Genomic DNA, 20,755 nt, shown 5'->3' with positions numbered 1-20,755 from the left:
TATAGGTGTGTGTATGAGTATGTGTGTGTCTGTCCTGTGATGGACTGGCGCCCCGTCCTGGGTGTTACTGTGTGCCTTGTGCTCATTCAAAAGCTGGGATAGGCTCCAGCACCCACCCGTGACCTGTGATTGGATAAGCGGTTAAGTGAGTGAGTGTTCCAGTTTATGTGGGACTGTATATTCTATATATTTTAAAACAATGCTTGATTTCGTCTAAACTGTAAAATTCTATTATGATCTTCTAGATTAACAATGCTCTAGAACCAATTCCCTAAGTTCTGAGATCATACATTTGTTTAAATACCTTAACAATGTTTAGCACTTTTCCTGCTAAAAGACTTTGCATTCTTTGTAACCAGTTCTAGTGTTCACTTGAATTTAATCCTACATCTTAAAAATTAGGTAGATTAGCTACTCAAAATTTCTCCTAAATATGAGTACATTGGTGACATCCAGGTTGTATTAGGTGTACAGCGGTACCTTGAAACTCAATGTCAATTGGTTCTGGGAGTGGCGTTGAGTTTAAAAGACGCTGAGTTTCAAGGTATTTTTCTCATAAGGATGTTTGGGAAACCTGTTAATGCGTTCCATGGTTCTGTGGAACTGCACATATTTTAGGCTCATGTAAAAGAATGGGGTTGTTTTTGACACTTATACACTGAACATAACACAAATATAATATAAAAACACTGAAATAAAAAGCTGATTCTCACAATTTCTCAGAATTGAGATGTAACACAAGTTTAAAAGTGAAACGTGGAGCTTTTAGACTGGATCTTACGGTTATTCCACACCAACGCAGATTCGTCTCATATTCACACTTTGATGACGTTTTACTGCACCGCTCAAGCCGAGCGCTGAACAAAGCGACTGCTCATTGTTAATTTGAAATTGAATAAATACATTTTTAAAAAACTAACAGAACATGTTGAGTTTAAGGGAAACGTTGAGTTTAAGGGTACAAATTTCTCGACGAAGGAGTTTAGGGGACGTTGAGTTACAAGGTACCACTTTATTCCCATCTTGCATTTAGAGCCGCACGGATGAGTTCCAAACCCAGCGTGACCTAACCCTGGACAAAGCAGCATGGATAAAAGAATGAAATGGTTTATCTGGTATGTTATGTTTTGTATGTATAATGATATGCATGAGCGTGTATTGATATGGAGCTGGAGGAAGGAACTCAGCAGGAGGTTTTGTGTTTTGGGTTACAGGGTTGGAAGAACATTTAGTAAGAATTTTCAGAGGAGATAAAATTACACATTTCCATCAGGAAACACAGGAGAACACTGAAACTGGAACAATGATTCACTAGAGTCTTTTAGACCAGCAAGCCAATAGAAAACAGTTTAACTGACAGTGGTTTCTTTCTATATGGACAGAAAAATCTATAATTTCGTAATTAACTGTTGTTGTTTTTTGCATACTGGCCAAAGTTTTCTATATAAAATAAAAGAGGAAATGCTTTCTGCGTTGTTTTTGGATTCTTGTTGCTTATATGACGGCGCATTGTTGCCATAGCAACCTTCTAAACGTTATTGTTTGTGACGGGTGAGTGATGATTCATGATGTTTCATTAAAATGTCTCAGACTCATCATGTCATAAAGTTCCACACACCCACACACCCACACACCCACACACACACACACACACACACTTATTTCCTTAGCACTGTTCTGCCACCACTTAGTCGGTAGCACTGTCGCCTCACAGCAAGAAGGTCCTGGGTTCGATCCCCAGGCGGGGCGGTCCGGGTCCTTTCTGTGCAGAGTTTGCATGTTCTCCCCGTGTCTGCGTGGGTTTCCTCCGGGTGCTCCGGTTTCCTCCCACAGTCCAAAGACGTGCAGTCAGGTTAATTGGAGATACTAAATTGCCCTATAGGTGAATGGGTGTGTGTATGTGTGTGTCTGCCCTGCGTTGGACTGGTCCCGTCCAGGGTGTTACTGTGTGCCTTGCGCTCATTGAAAAGCTGGGATAGGCTCCAGCACCCCCCCGCGACCCTAATTGGATAAGCAGATAAGAAAATGAATGAATGAATGAATGTTCTGCCACCAGCGTGGCACGGTGGCACAACAAGCAGCGTGGGTGCCAAAAAGAAACATGAGTCCCAAGGACCTGGGTTTGATGCCCATCTTTGTTTATTGACTATAGAAGGTTTGAGGTTATTCATAACAGCCAATCTACATTTTGTATGTGCTGAGAGGTTGGAAGAAACTGGAGAACCCAGGGGAAATCCATGGAGACACGTAAAGAACATGCCAAACCTCTGACAGTGACCAGAGGCGAGGATCTTTACCTGTTGCGCCACCGTGCCACCACGTTATAATGTTCTAAAATTTGATGTTTTTGAAATAATTTTGGCAAAACTCTTTCTACTCTCAATTGTTCTACTCATTATAACCATAAGCCATCATGACTTAATACAATGTTCTAGAAAAAAATACGTTCTAGAATAATGGCATTCCAGAACACTATCACAACATTACAATGCTTCATAAAATACTGCTTTAACATTTCATAAAATAGAATATTACAAATATGTTTAAAAACAATAGAAAGTTCTTCAGCATGGCCATCTGTAATCTAGAGCCACACTTTGTAAGCAACAAGAAAAACTATCATCACAAGTTACGAGTAATACAGAGTGGTTTAGATCATGATGAACCACATGACTTAAAGATGTTCTAGAACAACCTATTGTTCCTGAATGATTCTGTGTACGTTTCTGAATGTTTGGGTTACTCTAGAGAAATGCATCATCGTTTTCAAGAGCACTTTGCATCAACAATCCAAAATCAAATTTGTTCGTGATCTTAAAAAAATGTCCCACCACAAAGTCCTAATATTAAACTCCAGAACGTTTGGTTTTCTGCTCTAGTAACAATCCAATTTTCACCCATGTTCTTGAATGTCTGTGATACTACAGTACGTTCCATTGTGATGTTCTAGAAGAGTCAATAATGACACTGTATATCAAGGTCTCATCGTTAGATCCGAGAACCCTCATGGTGTTTAAAGATAATATTCTTCAGAACATTCCAGCACAATGGTTGCAATATTTAACTCACAGACTCTAGAACACAGATCACACAGCTCTAGAACAATAGCAACAATGCAGAAACAACGCTCTGTGATGTCATAATGTCACCTTCTACAAAAATAACGCTTGTGATGGAGCCGTTTATCGTCCAGGAGCTAAAAATACTTTTAAAAAGGGCGTAGCCACTGTGTTTCTTCTCTCACTTCCTCAGCCCTGTCAGTCTTCAGGTTCTCAGCCATCGTCTGGGTTACCGTTGGCGTCTTCGGGAAGCGGACGCGGCGACTGGTGGATGCGCCAGTCGGTGCGCATGCTCTGGAAGGTTCTGTTAAAGGCATCCATCATGGCGTGTGCCAGCATCTTGGCGGAGCGTTTGTCCTCGCACTCGAGGACGTGGCAGTCCATCTGGAACGTCAGGTCCTCGTTAATCTGACGGTAAATGAAGGCAAACACTTTGGTGCTCACCTCGTGATCCGCCGTGCAGTACGCGATCCGTGAGACCTGAAATGTCTCCATGGCGATGTCCTCTTCGCCCCGCCCACCGAGGTGGTGCAGCCGCACCTGAAAGGGGCGGATCTCCAGCAATGCATCCGTGGCAACCTTAGAATGTTTCTTATCCCATAATGATACCACGGCAGATTCGGTACAGCCTGAGAGGAACTGGGAACCCGAAACGGTCACCTTTCCAAGATAGTTCACCTAAGACACACACACACACACACACACACACAGAAGGTTAGTAGTATGTAATATGTACCCTCAGGTCGTGTTCCATATGTACCATCAGGTCCTGTTGTTGTAGGGTGTTGTCTACATGTTGTTGAAATTTTACAGATACTTGTTTGTATAATGTGAACCTCTGTAGTGTGTACTATTACTTTTGATTTCTATCTATCTATCTATCTATCTATCTATCTATCTATCTATCTATCTATCTATCTATCTATCTATCTATCTATCTATCTATCTATCTATCTATCGTCTACACTGTGTGTGTGTGTGTGTGTGTGTGTGTGTGTGTGTGTGTGTGTGTGTGTGTTTTCAGACAAGCTGTTCCCCAAACTCACTGGCAAATAAACTACTTAACCAACCCCAAACAGACCAAAAAAAACTTACCTCAAAAATAATGGATCTGAAAACTAAGCTACAAGGCAACTTCCAAACTGTTCCATGCACCGACCCTCAAACCCCCCCCCCACACACACACACACTGAAGGTTAGTAGAGTGTGTGTGTGTGTGTGTGTGTGTGTGTGTGTGTGTTTTCAAAAATTACCCCCAAAAGGACCTGAAAACTAAGCTACAAGGCAACTTCCAAACTGTTCCATGCACCGACCCTCAAACCCCCCCCCCCACACACACTGAAGGTTAGTAGAGTGTGTGTGTGTGTGTGTGTGTGTGTGTGTGTGTGTGTGTTTTCAAAAATTACCCCCAAAAGGACCTGAAAACTAAGCTACAAGGCAACTTCCAAACTGTTCCATGCACCGACCCTCAAACCCCCCCCCCCCCACACACACACACACTGAAGGTTAGTAGTGTGTGTGTGTGTGTGTGTGTGTGTGTGTGTGTGTGTTTTCAAAAATTACCCCCAAAAGGACCTGAAAACTAAGCTACAAGGCAACTTCCAAACTGTTCCATGCACCGACCCTCAACCCCCCCCCCACCCCACACACACACTGAAGGTTAGTAGAGTGTGTGTGTGTGTGTGTGTGTGTGTGTGTGTGTGTGTGTGTGTTTTCAAAAATTACCCCCAAAAGGACCTGAAAACTAAGTTAGAAGGCAACTTCCAAACTGTTTCACGCATCGACCTTTACAACACACATACACACACACACAAACTGACCCACAATCTGACACGCAAACCAGTCTCAAACTCAATTAAAAACAGAACTAAACTGGAAAACAACAGTGGCGGTTAAGGTACTGCTGTTGGGTCATTGAGCAAAGCCCTTAACCCTCAACTGCTTGTAATGTTTACGGTCACGATTGTTAATCTTTTTGGATGAAAACTTCTGCTCAATGGTGTAAATGTAAAAGGAATAAACTGCAGCCTGTAGTTTCTGAACTGTCCACTAGTTGGCGATAGCCGCTTATTATACAGTAACGCTGCTTCATTCATTCACTATTCTTTAAAAAAACAAATTTAGAAGTAAAACATTCAGTTTGATCTGATCAGAGCAGGCGATAAAGAATATGGATAAATACACACATCCTAAAGATGACTTTATATTTTTGGATGTTTTGTGGGATCACACTTTAGACATTTAATGTCTTAGTGATTCAACAGGAAAAAATGAATTTAACATTAAAGAACCACATCACACCCAGCAGCAGATCTGCACTTTTTCCAAAAATAAAAGTAGTTTTATTGATTATTTGACAAATGCAATAATTTAAGTAAAAAGTAAAAACAATTATCAGTTTTAAAGTAGGGCGGCGCAGTGGCTGGGTGGGTAGCACTGTCGCCTCACAGCAAGAAGGTCCTGGGTTCGATCCCCAGGCGGGGCGGAGTTTGCATGTTCTCCCCGTGTCTGCGTGGGTTTCCTCCAGGAGCTCCGGTTCCCTCCCACAGTCCAAAAACATGCAGTCAGGTTAATAAGAGACACTGAATTGCCCTATAGGTGAATGGGTGTGTGTATGTGTGTCTGCCCTGCGATGGACTGGCGCAGCATCCAGGGTGTTACTGTGTGCCTTGAGCCCATTGAAAAGCTGGGATAGGCTCCAGCACCCCCTCACGACCATAATTGGATAAGCTGTTAAGAAAGTGAGTGGGTGAGTTTTAAAATAATCATATCAGGCAACATTTTATAAAGTTTATTACACCCTAAAACTCTCTACAGTACCGAGGGTCAGTTGTAACCTCATTTAGGAAACAGTAATAACTTTTACATTCAAAACACCATGGCAGAATGGCAGCTGGGGTTGTAATTGTATATTTAAAATAAATTCATAATAATTTTTGGCACTAAATTTACTTTAGCATAAAAATTTATTATTTTTAGTGCAAAAATCCAGAAAACGTCCCTGAAATGTCCCAACCTACTTTTAGATTTATTATAAGAAAGGAAAGAAAGAAGCCAGTATTTCAGAAAGAGTTGCTGGATGACCTAAAAGCAGCAGGAACAACAGTTACACAGAGAACAATAAACAATGAGCTGCAGCTACTACAATCATCTGTAATGCTGTGATCGGTGATTCAACACACAGAGCACCACATAGCTATGTTGTCACGTGACAGATTTTTTTTCTGTATGTTGCACAATCACAGGGTTCTAATAACTGCATTATGTTCATAGTGAATCATATCAGTAACTCCATAGTGAAAAATCTCAACATGAATGTAAGTATCGTTATACCACTACAAAATTCAGTCCAGGTTTTGTCTCTCACTGAGCTGCAGGAGGACATGCTGCTGAGATTTCCTTTCTAAGATGATTTACTACAGTCTGATCCACAGAGAAGTTTCTCCTTCTGGAATTTAGGAACAACACATGCACACACACACACACAAAGACTCTCTCACACACACACACACACATACACACGAACACACATAGCTGCTGCTTCTTTTTCTACTATTGAATTTGTTTGTCTTTTTTGTTCTCGTTTATCCTGAGTGTATTCCCATCTGTGTGTGTGTGTGTGTGTGTGTGTGTGTGTGTGCATCTGCACACATTTCCAGATCTCTGTCTGTAAAAAAGATAAAGTGTACCAGACCAGTACAACACATTAATATAGTCATGATTGACAAAGTCATTGGATATGTAGTGTTTTGGAGCCAGACGTGATCTCAAAAATTAAACTTAAAATGTAGCTTAAAGGTGGATGGAAACAAAGTCTTACTGGTGTGGGACCAAACTTAGTACATCCTGAAGCTGGACTCAAAGAAGCAACTCTAATTGCAGTGTGTTACATTCCGATCATTACCCTACTAAACAGTGTTCTGATTTTAAATAGTGTGCAATTATACCACTGCCACTAATGACACCACTTAGTTCAAGTAAACGATTACAAAATAGACAGCTACACTCATGAAAACACGAACATTTGAATTTGTATTGGAGCTCAGCACTGTTCTGTTACCCAGAAATTATTGGAAATGTAATGAAACACCCCTGAGAGAACTGGATCAAATGGTACACCTATTTCTAAAACTTATCTTATTCTACACAGCAGCGCTGCTGGCGTTATTAAGCACCTCACTGTCACTGCTGGACTGAGAATAAGTCCACCAACCAAAAATATCCAGCCAACAGCGCCCCATGGGCAGTGTCCTGTGACCACTAATGAAGGTCTAGAAGATGATCAACTCAAACAGCAGCAATAGATGAGTGATCGTCTCTGACTTTACATCTACAAGGTGGACCAACTAGGTAGGAGTATCTAATGAAGTGGACAGTGAGTGGACACGGTATTTAAAAACTCCAGCAGCGCTGCTGGGTCTGATCCACTTATACCAGCACAACACACACTAACACACTAAGTGGTCCTGACCATTGAAGAACAGGGTAAAAATGTATGTAGAGAAATAAATGGACTACAGTCAGTAATTGTAGAACTACAAAGTGCTTCTATATGGTAAGTGGAGCTGATAAAATAGACAGTGGTTTTAATGTTATGGCTGATCAGTGTGAGTTGCTAGCTAATCTTATACATATATTAAACTGGTTAAAATGTTGGTACTCTGTGATCGACAGTCTTTGGAGCTACAGAGCAGCATGAATGAACATAAAAGGGCGAGCAGAGATCCAGCGCTTCATCAAGCCAGCTGTTATGTAGCTCAGACCGCTGTTAATATGTTTAATATGCAACTAACTATCAGGCAGTGTGGTGGACTAACAGCTATCGACACTCATCGGGTCTGGAGAACAAATAACAAACATATTATAACAAAGAATTCACTGCTCAAACTCGAGAACTCCATCTTAACTAAACCACAAACTAAACACTTCACATACTTCACTTCACAAACTAATCACATTAATAATTTTAACATGCTGCAGAAGTCGGGATCACTTCTTTAATTTCATAAGTAAACTCGGAGATTTTGGTTGAGGAGAAACATGTTTTCTCTCTCCTCAGATGACGTGTCGATCAAACATCTCGTTTCACATGTTAGCAATGTGTGTGTGTGTGTGTGTAGGCTAGTGTTTTATTATTTATATCCTAAAGAACCATATGTAGAAATCTCTCTCTCTCACACACACTCACACACACACACACACACACACTCTTTCACACAGTGCAGATGTTGACCATGTGGATCTGATTATAGCAGTGAGAGTTTCTTCTGATTTAAACCCTCCATTTCTATAAAACATTCCTTCACAAAATAATGCGCACGCACACACACACACACACACACACACACACACACACACAAACTTACACACACAATTCATAAGACCCAACACTAGAGGGAATGTTAACAAGATTTTCTGGAATGTTGAACTCTTCAGGAATTCCCTTCCATCACACACACACACACACACACACACAAATGGAATGTGTTTTGCTAATTACCGATCTCAATAAAACACACACATCAGACAAAACTCACAAACACACTCACGGCGTGCTGTAGAAACACATTCCTGTTAGTGTGAGTTCTGTAATGAACTAAGGTTTCAAGCCAAGATTTTATTTAACTGCATCAATACACAATGAATAAAAAAACCTCACAAATATGATAATAAAAATGTGTGTGTGTGTGTGTGTGTGTGTGTGTGTGATACGTACCTTATACCCGGGGTGTGTACGAGGTTTGGAGGTGTGCGTGGTAGAACAGAGCTCGATGGCCTCCGGTTCGTGAAAGATAACGCTGGGTAACGGATCTTTACGCAAAGCCAGAACATTCAGCTTCGACTTCAACATGTTCTGAAAATGCTAATATACACACAGAGAAAAACAGAACTGTTGTTAATAACTAATAACTGTTAATCAATCATGGTCATGTGACTAAGGATCATGGCTGGAAACCACAAGGGGGCACTGTTTCTTAATGCAATATAAGCAGCCCCAGCTCCTCTCACCACTTAAAAGAACATGGTAATGAAACAGGACAGAAAATGAAGCTGAACATTGGGCAACCAAGTTGGTACCAAACTCCTTTTAACCATTTAGACCTTTAGACTTTCATTACAAGCAAATTTTAAATATAACACTGAAAGCAGAGCTCAGAGCCTCAGACCATTGTCCAATACTAAGCCAGCATTTCAGACTGATACCAGTCCTGACAAAAATAGGAAAACAGTTATGGCAAGTACAAGGCTTAAGATGTTCACCTGTCTGGTTATTAAAAAGGCCTAAAGGGCTTTCTCTCTTCTGAGAGATCCTGATGGAGCACAGGAGCTAGCTCTCCAAGTGCCCAGAGCATAGATTCATTTAGCCTTTCTACCAATGTGTGTGTGAGAGACTGTGAATCAGTATTCTTGAATTCTGGCCATGGAGCTTTATGGATGATTTCAGAGGGTTCACAAGACTGTGAGTTATGATGAAAATAAAACAAACGCATTAAATAATAGATGTTATATATTAAAGAAATGTCATTTACAACATTAAAATGTAACAATTGGCGCCCAGGATGTTCCGCTTGCACACCAGCATCGGCTGGGCACCATCTGGCAGATACTAATTGGCCACCATATCTGCAGGGTGGGGGCCGGACTATGTGTGGGTGGGTGGGTCTTCATACGCTGTGTAAGGACCCTGATTGGCGGAAGAGACGCCTGTGCAGAATGCAGGGGCGGAGAAGAGGAGGGCTGTACACGTGTCGGAAGAGGCGTGTACAGTGACGTGCTTTCCTTGGATGCAATCTGGTATCCCTCAGCAGCGGGAGACAAATTGAGTGCGCTAAATTGGGAGGAAAAGGGAAAGAAAATGTAAAAAAAAATAATAATAATAATAAAAAATAAAAAAAATGTAACAATTCACAGTGACATAAGTAAATACAATTGAGAGAATTTGGTTTAATGATTGAATCAGGTGGGTGCAAGTCTGTGACTCTCCTCTACCAGAACAGAGATAGTGCAATTATAGGAATTATAAACTGGGAAAAATAAACTGGAAGAAAAAGTAAAAAAAAAACTAACAAAACAAAGTAATACTAATACAAAAAAAACAGAGTAATTACTAAACCTGAAACGTATAAAATGTTGAGTTCATTCCTGTTATGGCTGGTACAGTCTGAGAGAAAGAACAGAAGGATAAGTTTGTTCCAAAAAATGTGTTTTCATATCAATTTCCTCCTGGAAAGTCAATTCTCAGAGCTCACAAAGACACACACACACACACAAACACACACACACACACACACACACACACGGATCACATCGGTACCACTCTGTTACGAAACACCACTTTTGCAATCTGGTTCTGAACGAGTGGTTGTATGAATCAGCTCTTGAGTGTTCCAGAATAAGTTCGCACAAACACACACGTATGTGCATATTTGTGAATCAAACATCACATAAACATCACATAAACATCCGCTAAACATCCGCTAAACATCACCTAAACTTCACCTAAACTTCACCTAAACTTCACCTAAACTTCACCTAAACATCACATAAACTTCACCTAAACTTCACCTAAACATCACCTAAACTTCACCTAAACATCACCTAAACTTCACCTAAACTTCACCTAAACATCACCTAAACTTCACCTAAACTTCACCTAAACTTCACCTAAACATCACCTAAACATCACCTAAACATCACCTAAACATCACCTAAACTTCACCTAAACATCACCTAAACATCACCTAAACTTCACCTAAACTCCACCTAAACATCACCTAAACTTCACCTAAACTTCACCTAAACTTCACCTAAACTTCACCTAAACATTACCTAAACTTCACCTAAACTTCACCTAAACATCACCTAAACATCACCTAAACATCACCTAAACTTCACCTAAACATCACCTAAACTTCACCTAAACTTCACCTAAACATCACCTAAACTCCACCTAAACTCCACCTAAACTCCACCTAAACATCACCTAAACATCACCTAAACATCACCTAAACATTACCTAAACTTCACCTAAACACCACCTAAACATCACCTAAACTTCACCTAAACTCCACCTAAACATCACCTAAACTCCACCTAAACATCACCTAAACTTCACATAAACTTCCCCTAAACATCACCTAAACTCCACCTAAACATCACCTAAACATCACCTAAACTTCACATAAACTTCACATAAACTTCACCTAAACTTCACCTAAACATCACCTAAACTTCACATAAACTTCACCTAAACTTCACCTAAACATCATCTAAACATCACATAAACTTCACCTAAACTTCACCTAAACATCACCTAAACTTCACCTAAACATCACCTAAACACCAGATTAACATGACTTTCACACTACATAACACTAGATAAACAGAACTCAAACACCATTTAAACATGAGCTAAACACCCACTAAACACAACCTAAAGACCAGCTAAACAAGAGCTAAACGCAGACTAACCACAACAAATACAACCTGGTGTTTAGGTGGTCTTTAGGTGGTGTAAATAAGTCCTAAACACCAGCTTAACACAAGTTAAACACAAGTTAAACAACCTAAACACCAGCAACACATGAACTAAATAAAACCTATGTAAAATGTGATTGAAACTACAAAGTTTAATAAATTTTACTGTTTACTGGTCTCCTATCATGTTTACTGGTCTCCTATCGTTCATTTATGGACAAGTGAATCGTGAGAAAGTGTCGTGTTACATGTTGGGGAGTGATGGTCATATAAACAACATAATCACCACCAGACTGTCCTGTTATTATCAGATAATAAGGTTGGTGAGGAAAACAGGATTTACTTCACGTCATGGTTCTTCACCTTCACCGCCTCAGTTATGCCTCTATAACAGGACACTTTATTCACTGTTATCTCTTACAGAGTTAATATGAACACGCATTCCTGCATAACAGAAAAAACAGTCATCAGTCCAGTGTGTGTGTCTGTGTGTGTGTCTGTGTGTGTATGTGTGTATGTGTGTGTGTGAGCCAGTGATGGGTTTAACAGGTACCTAAAAACCAAGCGACAGTAAAGACAGACAAAACTTAGTCTAATGCCCAACAGTCCAACAGCAATGTAACCTTAAAGTCCTACAGTCTAACAATACAACGTTAAAGCCCTTCAGTCCAACAACAATACAATGTTAAAGCCTTTCAGTCAAACAGTAATACCACCTTAAAATCCTACCGTCTAACAATACAACGTCAAAGCCCTTCAATCGAACAGTAATACCACCCTAAAATCCTACTGTCTAACAATACAACATGAAAGCCCTTCAATCCAACAGCAATACCACCTTAAAGCCCTACAGTCTAACAGCAATACCACCATAAACCCTTACAGTCGAACAGTAATACCATCTTAAAGCTCCACAGTCGAACAGTAATACCACCCACCACACACACACACCTACAGACTAACAACAATACCACCTTAAAGCCCTACAATCCAACAATACCACCTTAAAGCCTTACAGTCAAACAGCAATACCACCTTAATGCCCAACAGTCCAACAGTCCAACAGCAATGTAACCTTAAAGCCTTACAGTCCAACAACAATACCACCTTGAAGCCCTACAGTCTAACAACAATACCACATTAAAACCCTACAATCCAACAACAATGCCACCTTAAAGCCTTACAGTCTAACAGCAATACCACCTTAAAGCCTTACAGTGTAAAAGCAATGCCACCTTAAAGCCTTACAGTCTAACAGCAATACAACCTTAAAGCCCTACAGTCTTACAATACCACCTTAAAGCATTACAGTTCAACAACAATACCACCTTAAAGCCCCACAATCCAACAGCAATACCACCTTAAAGCCCTGAACAAAACACTGAGAAATATGTGGAATACTGTTAATGTGCAGACTAACTATATAATATCGTATAACTGATAATCGGACCGGCCTGACTCTGAGAACAGAGAACAAACACACTGTGATGCAGCCATTTTCTCCTCTTACTCATCACTCGCACACCAAAAATACTACATTTTGTTAGAGCCAGAGGTTGCCATGGCAACTGAAGCATCAATGAGTCACTGCGGTAACACATGTGAGATTCACCAAAAACAAACGAGACGTCCCATAATCGTAAACATCACCTTCTCATACACTGAACTACTATAGGATGAGAGGGTTCGACATCGTCGCAACCAACCGTTACCATGGCAACCTGTTAAAAGAGAGAGACAGTGATGGTTGTCATGGAAACGATGTACTAGAAAAAACAGTGAGTATGCATTCAGAGGGAAAGGAAACAGTGCGAATGAGGGAATCAACCGGTGTGTGTGTGTGTGTGTGTGTGTGTGTGTGTGTGTGTGTGTGTGTGTGTGGGATAATTCCTTAGGAATGAGCTGAATGTTTTCCTTGTTCTCTGATCTAATAATAGACTCACAATAGATTGTATAAAGAGATTAAACTATTCACACCCACGTTATTGTGCTCTCCAGCTCTTTCTTTAACACACTCGTCCACACGGCCTGCTGGGAAAACGTTTGGGAACCTTCAGGCCAACATCTCCAACTCATTCCAGTGAAAGGAGAGTGATTGTGGAAGAGGGTTCTAGAGGTGCCCCACTAAGATAAAATCAGTTCTTTCTAAAAGAGAGAATTACACCCTGACCAAACCAAGTCTGAGACCAAATTCTTACAATCCGACAACAGTACCACCTAAAAACCCTACAATCCAACAACAATACCACCTTAAAGCCCTACAGTCTAACAACAATACCACCTTAAAGCCATACAGTCAAACAGCAATACCACATAAATGCCCTACAGTCTTACAGCAATACCACGTTAAAGCCCTACAGTCCAACAAAACCACCTTAAAACCTTAACTTACATGTGAACCCCAAATTCTTACAATCCGACAACAATACCACCTTAACGTCCTACAATTCAACAATAATGCCACATTAAAGCCCTACGGTCCAACAACAATACCACCATAATGCCTTATAGTTTAACAGCAACAAAACCTTAAAGCTCTACAGTCAAATAGCAATACCACCTTAAAGCCCTACAGTCCAACAACAATACCACCTTAAAACCTTACCTTACATGTAAACCCCAAATTGTTACAATCCAACAACAATACCACCTTAAAGCCCTACAATCCAACAGTAATGCCACATTAAAACCCTACAATCCAACAACAATACCACCTTAAAGCCCTACAATCCAACAACAATACCACATTAAAGCCTTACAGTCCAACAACAATACCACCTTAAAGCCCTACAATCCAACAGTAATGCCACATTAAAGCCCTACAATCCAACAACAATACCACCTTAAAGCCCTACAGTCCAACAACAATACCACCTTAAAGCTCTACAATCCAACAGTAATGCCACAAAACCCTAGTCCAACAATAATGCCACCTTAAAGCCCTACAGTCCGACAACAATACCACCTTAAAACCTTACCTTACATGTGAACCCCAAATTCTTACAATTCAACAACAATACCACCTTAAAGCCTTACAATCCAAAAATAATGCCACAATTAAGCCCTACAGTCCAACAACAATACCACCTTAATGTCTAATAGTTTAACAGCAACACAAACTTAAAGCCCTGCAGTCCAACAGCAATACCACCTTAAAACCCTACAGTCCAACAAGAATACCACCTTAAAACCTTACCTTACATGTGAACCCCAAATTCTTTCCCAACTGTAAAACATGGTGGAGGAAGCATTACGGTTTGTGGCTGCCTCAGTGCTTCATAGCCTGTAAATAACAAATCAGTGCTGTACCAACAATCATGAAGCCTCGAGCAACGTCCCCTCAGATCAGATTTCTTTTTCACTGTACGCTGTGCTGCTGATACACGACTGAATGATTCAATAATAACATGAATGAATGATGTTCCTAATAAAGTGGCCAGTGGATGTTGCTAAATAACCTCTTCAGGAATCCACAGTCACAGCCAGAGGTTCTTCTCTCTCACACACACAAACCAACCAATAAAATTCCCCAACCACTGGCCGAATTCCAACCTCCTCATAACCTTACTACTGCATGCACACACACACTCACACACTCACAAACACACACACACACACACACACACACACACACACACAAACAAACACACACAAACAAACACACACAAACAAACAAAGATCATTCACCTGTATAGTGAAGGATCAGTGTGGTGTGTTTGTGGTTCTGGATTTCCTGCTCGAATAAGCATGATGAAGCTCAGATCAGATAGAGCATTATTCAGTCATTCTGAGTGCGTGCGTGCGTGCGTGCGTGCGTGTGTGTGTGTGTGTGAGTGGTGGGTTGTGTAAGTTCAGACTGAACATCTGGAGGTCATTAAACAAGCAACACATGGAAGTAGAGACCATTCACCACCATTTCACTTGCAGTCCTGTACCTGTTCTGTATCGGTACTGTATCTGTTCTTTACCAGTTCTGCACCAGGTTCTGTACCTGTTCTATTTCTATGAACCTGTACTTATCTGTTTTGAACCTGTTCTGTACCAGTACTGTATCTGTTGTTTACCAGTTCTGCACCAGGTCCTGTACTGGTTTCATTATCTGCTCTATTTCTGTTCTGTATCTGTTCATTACCAGTTCTGTACCAGTTCTGTACTGGTACAGTTATCTGCTCTTTACCAGTTCTGTACCAGTTGTGCAGTACAGGTACAGTTCAGTGTGAGAAAAAACAACCTAAGTGCCCACAAATTTCTATCATCAATTACAAAACACCGAAATAAAGAAGTAATTGCCCACCCACTCCCCAGTTACTCCAGTTACTCATTCAACTAACTGACTAAATATATTAGATTACTGGGTTTAATTAGACTCGACACACCCAGACTTCATTACTGCAGCCATGATGAATCTAAACAAACGGTTACAAAGCTAATTTAAACCTCTGTGACTCCAGCAAACCACAGTAAGCGCTCTTTAACTGAAGGAAACTTGGAATAGTAGTGAATATTCTTAAAAGTGTCTACACTACAAATTCACAGTGGGTGAAATGTGGCTTCATTAAAATAACTGTACAATGATGAGACGACCCAAGTTCCTCAACAGTGATGTAAAAAATTCAGAGCAAACCCTGTTATGGACAGAGCCGCAAACTGCCCAAAAAAGTCCTGATTGGACATTATACTCTGATTATTTTGTGTATAAAGTTTTAACTCTTGGAAAGATTAAGTTGGGATATTTATGTTAATTGCAGCAGTTACTAAACCAATACAGAGGTAAGTTGAAACTCGACGTCAGTTGGTTCTGGAAGTGGCGTTATAGGGATGTAACGATACACTCTACCCACGATGCAATGCAATTTACGATACTGGGTTCACAATATGATTTTTTCTCGATTTTTTAAACAAAATTAAATTGAAGACAAATTATGACAAAGTTTTCTTTTATTATTTCTCTTTAAAAAAATTTTAAAAAACTGTATTTGTGATTATCTTTCATTTATCTAAATAATGAATGCCCTTTTATTTTTGAGGTAGGTACAAACTATGCAAAACAATGCTGCACATTTATCTTTTTGTGTAAAAAAAAAAAACTGAAATGAAATAAATCCCACATTAAATAAAGAAAGAAAGAAATAATACAAATAAAGAAAGTATCCTCACATGAATAAATTTGGCTGGAAAATTCCGAACCTGGCAACCCTGTAGTGACGTCAACCAGGCGAGGTGAATAGCGCCAGTGCCCTCTGCTGTTCAAAGTGAATGTTGATTCGTTATACATGTAAACCGATTTGTATCGTTACACATGTGAATCGTGTCTTGTGGTGCATCGTTACATCCCTAGTTTTAAAGACGCTGAGTTTTAAGGTATTTTTCCCATAAGGATGTATGAGAAACTTGTTAATGCGTCCATGGTTCCGTGGAACTGCATATATTTTAGTCTAATGTAAAATAATGGGGTTGATTTTGACACTTATACACTGAAAATAACACAAATCTAATATATAAAAAACACTGAAATACACAATTAAAAACAGTTAAAAAAAATCAATAATACAATAAAACCTCTTTACCTTTACTTCTTTTGAATTAGTTATCAGTGGAAAGAACTTATGAGCAGTAATATTTAAGAGTTTTAGTGTTTTAATGTTGTTCTTTTAATACATTAGGTCACATAAAGCTTTTTTTTTTACCGATAAGCGTTTTAGACTCTCAGAAAAGCCGATTCTGATTCTCACAATTTTTCAGAAGCTCGAGCTGTAACACAAGTTTAAAAGTGTAACAGAGAGGAAAATCCAGATAAACACAGATACATGTGGAGCTGTAACACTGGATCTGACGCTTATTCCACACTAATGCAGATTCATCTCATATTCGCATTTTGATGATGTTTTACCACACAAAGCGGCAGTCGCACACACGTTGAGTTTAAGGGTACACGTTTCTTGACAGAGGGTGTCGAGTTTCAAAGATTTTGAGTTTAGGGGACGTTGAGTTACAAGGTACCACTGTACATTCAATTTGCCAATCAGACTAAACTTGGTGGAGGGTTAAAAGCCAGGTTGTTACACAATTGTTAGACTTCAGTGTGCTTATAGATTCCGTAGAGTTTGTTTGTTTATTAGGATTTTAACGGCATGTTTTACACTTTTGGTTACATTCATGACAGGAACGGTAGTTACTCATTACACAAGATTCATCAGTTCACAAGTTTATATCAAACACAGTCATGGACAATTTAGTGTCTCCAATTCACCTCACTTGCACGTCTTTGGACTGTGGGGGGAAACCGGAGCACCCGGAGGAAACCCACGCGGACACAGGGAGAACATGCAAACTCCACACAGAAAGGACCTGGGCCGCCCCACCTGGGAATTGAACCCAGGACCTTCTTGCTGTGAGGCGACAGTGCTACCCACTTAGCCACCGTGTTAGTGTTTTAATGTCGTTCTTTTAATACATTAAGTCACATTAAACCTTTTTTTTTAATGATAAGCGTTTTAGACTCTCAGAAAAGCCGATTCTGATTCTCACAATTTCTCAGAACCTCGAGCTGTAACACAAGTTTAAAAGTGTAACAGTGAGGAAAATCCAGATAAACACAGATACATGTGGAGCTGTAACACTGGATCTGACGCTTATTCGTCTCATATTCGCACTTTGATGACGTTTTACCGCAACGCTTAAGCCGAGCGCTGAACAAAGTGGCAGTCACACACACGTTGAGTTTAAGGGAAACGTTGAGTTTAAGGGTACAAATTGCTTGACGGAGGATGTCAAAGATTTTGAGTTTTGGAGACTGAGTTACAAGGTACCACTGTACATACAATTTGCAGACTAAACTTGGCTGAGGGTTAAAAGCCAGGTTGTTACACAATTGTTAGATTTCAGTGTGCTTATAGAGTCCGAGTTTGTTTGTTACACTTTTGGTTACATTTATGACAGGACAGTTAGTTACTCATTACACAAGATTCATCAGGGTTATATCGAACACAGTCATGGACAATTTTTTATCTCCGATTCACTTCACTTGCACGTCTTTGGACTGTGGGAGGAAACCGGAGCTCCCGGAGGAAACCCACGCGGACACTGGGAGAACATGCAAAACTCCACACAGAAAGGACCCGGAATGCCCCACCTGGGGATCGAACCCAGGACCTTCTTGCTGTGAGGCGACAGTGCCGCCCAAATTCAGTAGAGTAAAAAATCTTTATGATTTTGACCCATGATGGTGCAGCCCACACTTAACTTATACATCCATACATGAATGCAACTTTGCAGCTCAAGATTTTGTCCATTGTTGCAGCCCAGCCAATAAAATGTTGAGAAACTCAGATCTGCAGATTGGATGATCTTTGATGGGCTGATCAAGATCCAGGTTGGACAGGATGGCACAGATGGTAAAGAATCCCATCTGAGCAAGAGCTTCCAGTTAGAGCAGGATGACCCTGATTATATGGAAGAAGAACCAAACTGGGAGAGGAACTTCCAGATGAATCTGGTTGTGTGTGTCTGTGTGCTGCCACCCAAGATCCTCAAAACTTTTTAAAGAACCCAGTTTAATTACGCAATGTTACCGAGACCAGGCCGAAATGAAGCCGGTTCTTCTCCCCTGATGCGATTTAATCCGATTAATCGACCAAACTCTGCGTTTCTTAGCAACGCTGCACAGTAAATAATCCGGATCTGTGTGTGATCATGTAAACAGAACAGATCAGGATTATTGGAGGTGTTTGTGCAGTATAAATGGAGTATAAATGTGATTTTTACCTGCAGTCTCTCAGTCGCGGGCTGCCACATCGTAGCACAATAAACGAACCACCACCAGGTTCCTTCTGATCACATCTGCAGGAAGAACCGTCTTCTCTTCTGGCTCCACGACCCTCCTGGTTCTGCTCCTGGTTCTGCTGTTGCTGGTTATTCTCCTGGTTCTGCTGTTGCAGTAAAATGAGAGGAACTGAGAAGCAGAACTGAATTCCAGCGGTGCAGCAGAAGAAAGAAGCTCCGCCTGCACAAACATACACAACCACCTACAGATGGTTCTACTCACAGTGTCCAGCAGAGGGCGCACAGGGTCCTGCGGCTCTGTCCAAAATCACACTGCTCTGCCCTACACAGGCAAGAGTGTTTACTTTGGTAGTGCACTAATTTAGCACACTACTTAGTAAACCAATGTGCTATTTGAAACACAACCTGCCTCTATTCTTTTATTCATTTGTTTGTTTATTAGGATTTTAACGTCATGTTTTACACACACTGGTTAGATTAATGACAGGAAACGGTAGTTACTCATTACACAAGGTTTATCAGTGCACAAGGTTATATCAAACACAGTCATGGACAATTTTGTATCTCCAATTCACCTCACTTGCATGTCTTTGGACTGTAGGAGGAAACCGGAGCGTCCGGAGTAAACCCACGCAGACACAGATCATGCACAACATTATAAAACTAAAGTTATTAAAAATACAAAAAAAATTGATTAATAAAATTACATTTAACATACCACAACTTAAAATCGCTCTCCTGAAACTAACAACAAATAAAAAGCATTCATAAATTCATTGTGGTTCTCACAATGTTCATTTTAATTCTGTGTTTGTATGATTTGTGTAAATCCTATTTATTTAAAGATTCCTCCAGACCACCCAAGAAGGATGGGGGTCCCTGCTGAGTCTGGTTCCTCTCAAGGTCTCTTCCTGTCATTTTAAGGGTGTTTTTCCTTGCCACTGTCGCCCTCGGCTTGCTCAACAGGGGTTTTTGTATATGTTGGTCCTGGATTTTGTAAAGTTGCTTTGAGACAATGTCTATTGTAAAAAGCACAATATAAATAAATTTGACTTCACTTGACTCATAAAAGGGTCACAGTGCACAGAATCCATCAGAGATTTACTTACTTACCCACCAATCCACCTTCTGCATGTTTTGTAGGTGGCATGAAATCATCAAAAGCTATGTGAAACCTGTGTGAACATGCCAAAGCCCTCATAGATGGTGACCAAGGTACTAAAGGATCTAAACCACATACCCAGGACCTAAGTTGTTGTGTGAAACCCACAATTTACTATATATCCATTTTAAATAGGAAAAAGATGAAATACATACAAAGATATACATTTTCCCTGACAACCAGATACATTTGTGATTTTATTACTTATTTAAGTGTTAATATTAATATTTAATAATAGTTTACACGGTTTTATTTCTGAATACTTCAGTGTAAT

The 20,755-nt window shown here is 40.2% G+C and overlaps 1 protein-coding gene across 1 annotated transcript; it reads right to left on the bottom strand.

Annotated features, from left to right (window-relative positions):
* Window positions 1-2,113: 2,113 nt before the first annotated feature.
* On the bottom strand, window positions 2,114-19,474 carry pid1 (phosphotyrosine interaction domain containing 1). Its single transcript, XM_063005011.1, has 3 exons — window positions 19,302-19,474; window positions 8,776-8,922; window positions 2,114-3,737 (listed from the first exon to the last, which is right to left on the bottom strand). The coding sequence occupies exons 1-3, from the start codon at window positions 19,329-19,331 to the stop codon at window positions 3,273-3,275; spliced, it is 642 nt and encodes a 213-aa protein (XP_062861081.1). The 5' UTR covers window positions 19,332-19,474; the 3' UTR covers window positions 2,114-3,272.
* Window positions 19,475-20,755: the final 1,281 nt, after the last annotated feature.

This window comes from Trichomycterus rosablanca, chromosome 11 (genome assembly GCF_030014385.1).
Source record: "Trichomycterus rosablanca isolate fTriRos1 chromosome 11, fTriRos1.hap1, whole genome shotgun sequence".
Classification (NCBI taxonomy): domain Eukaryota; kingdom Metazoa; phylum Chordata; class Actinopteri; order Siluriformes; family Trichomycteridae; genus Trichomycterus; species Trichomycterus rosablanca.
The sequence above is the reverse complement of the archived record's forward strand: the minus strand, read 5'-3'. Positions and strand labels throughout refer to the sequence as shown.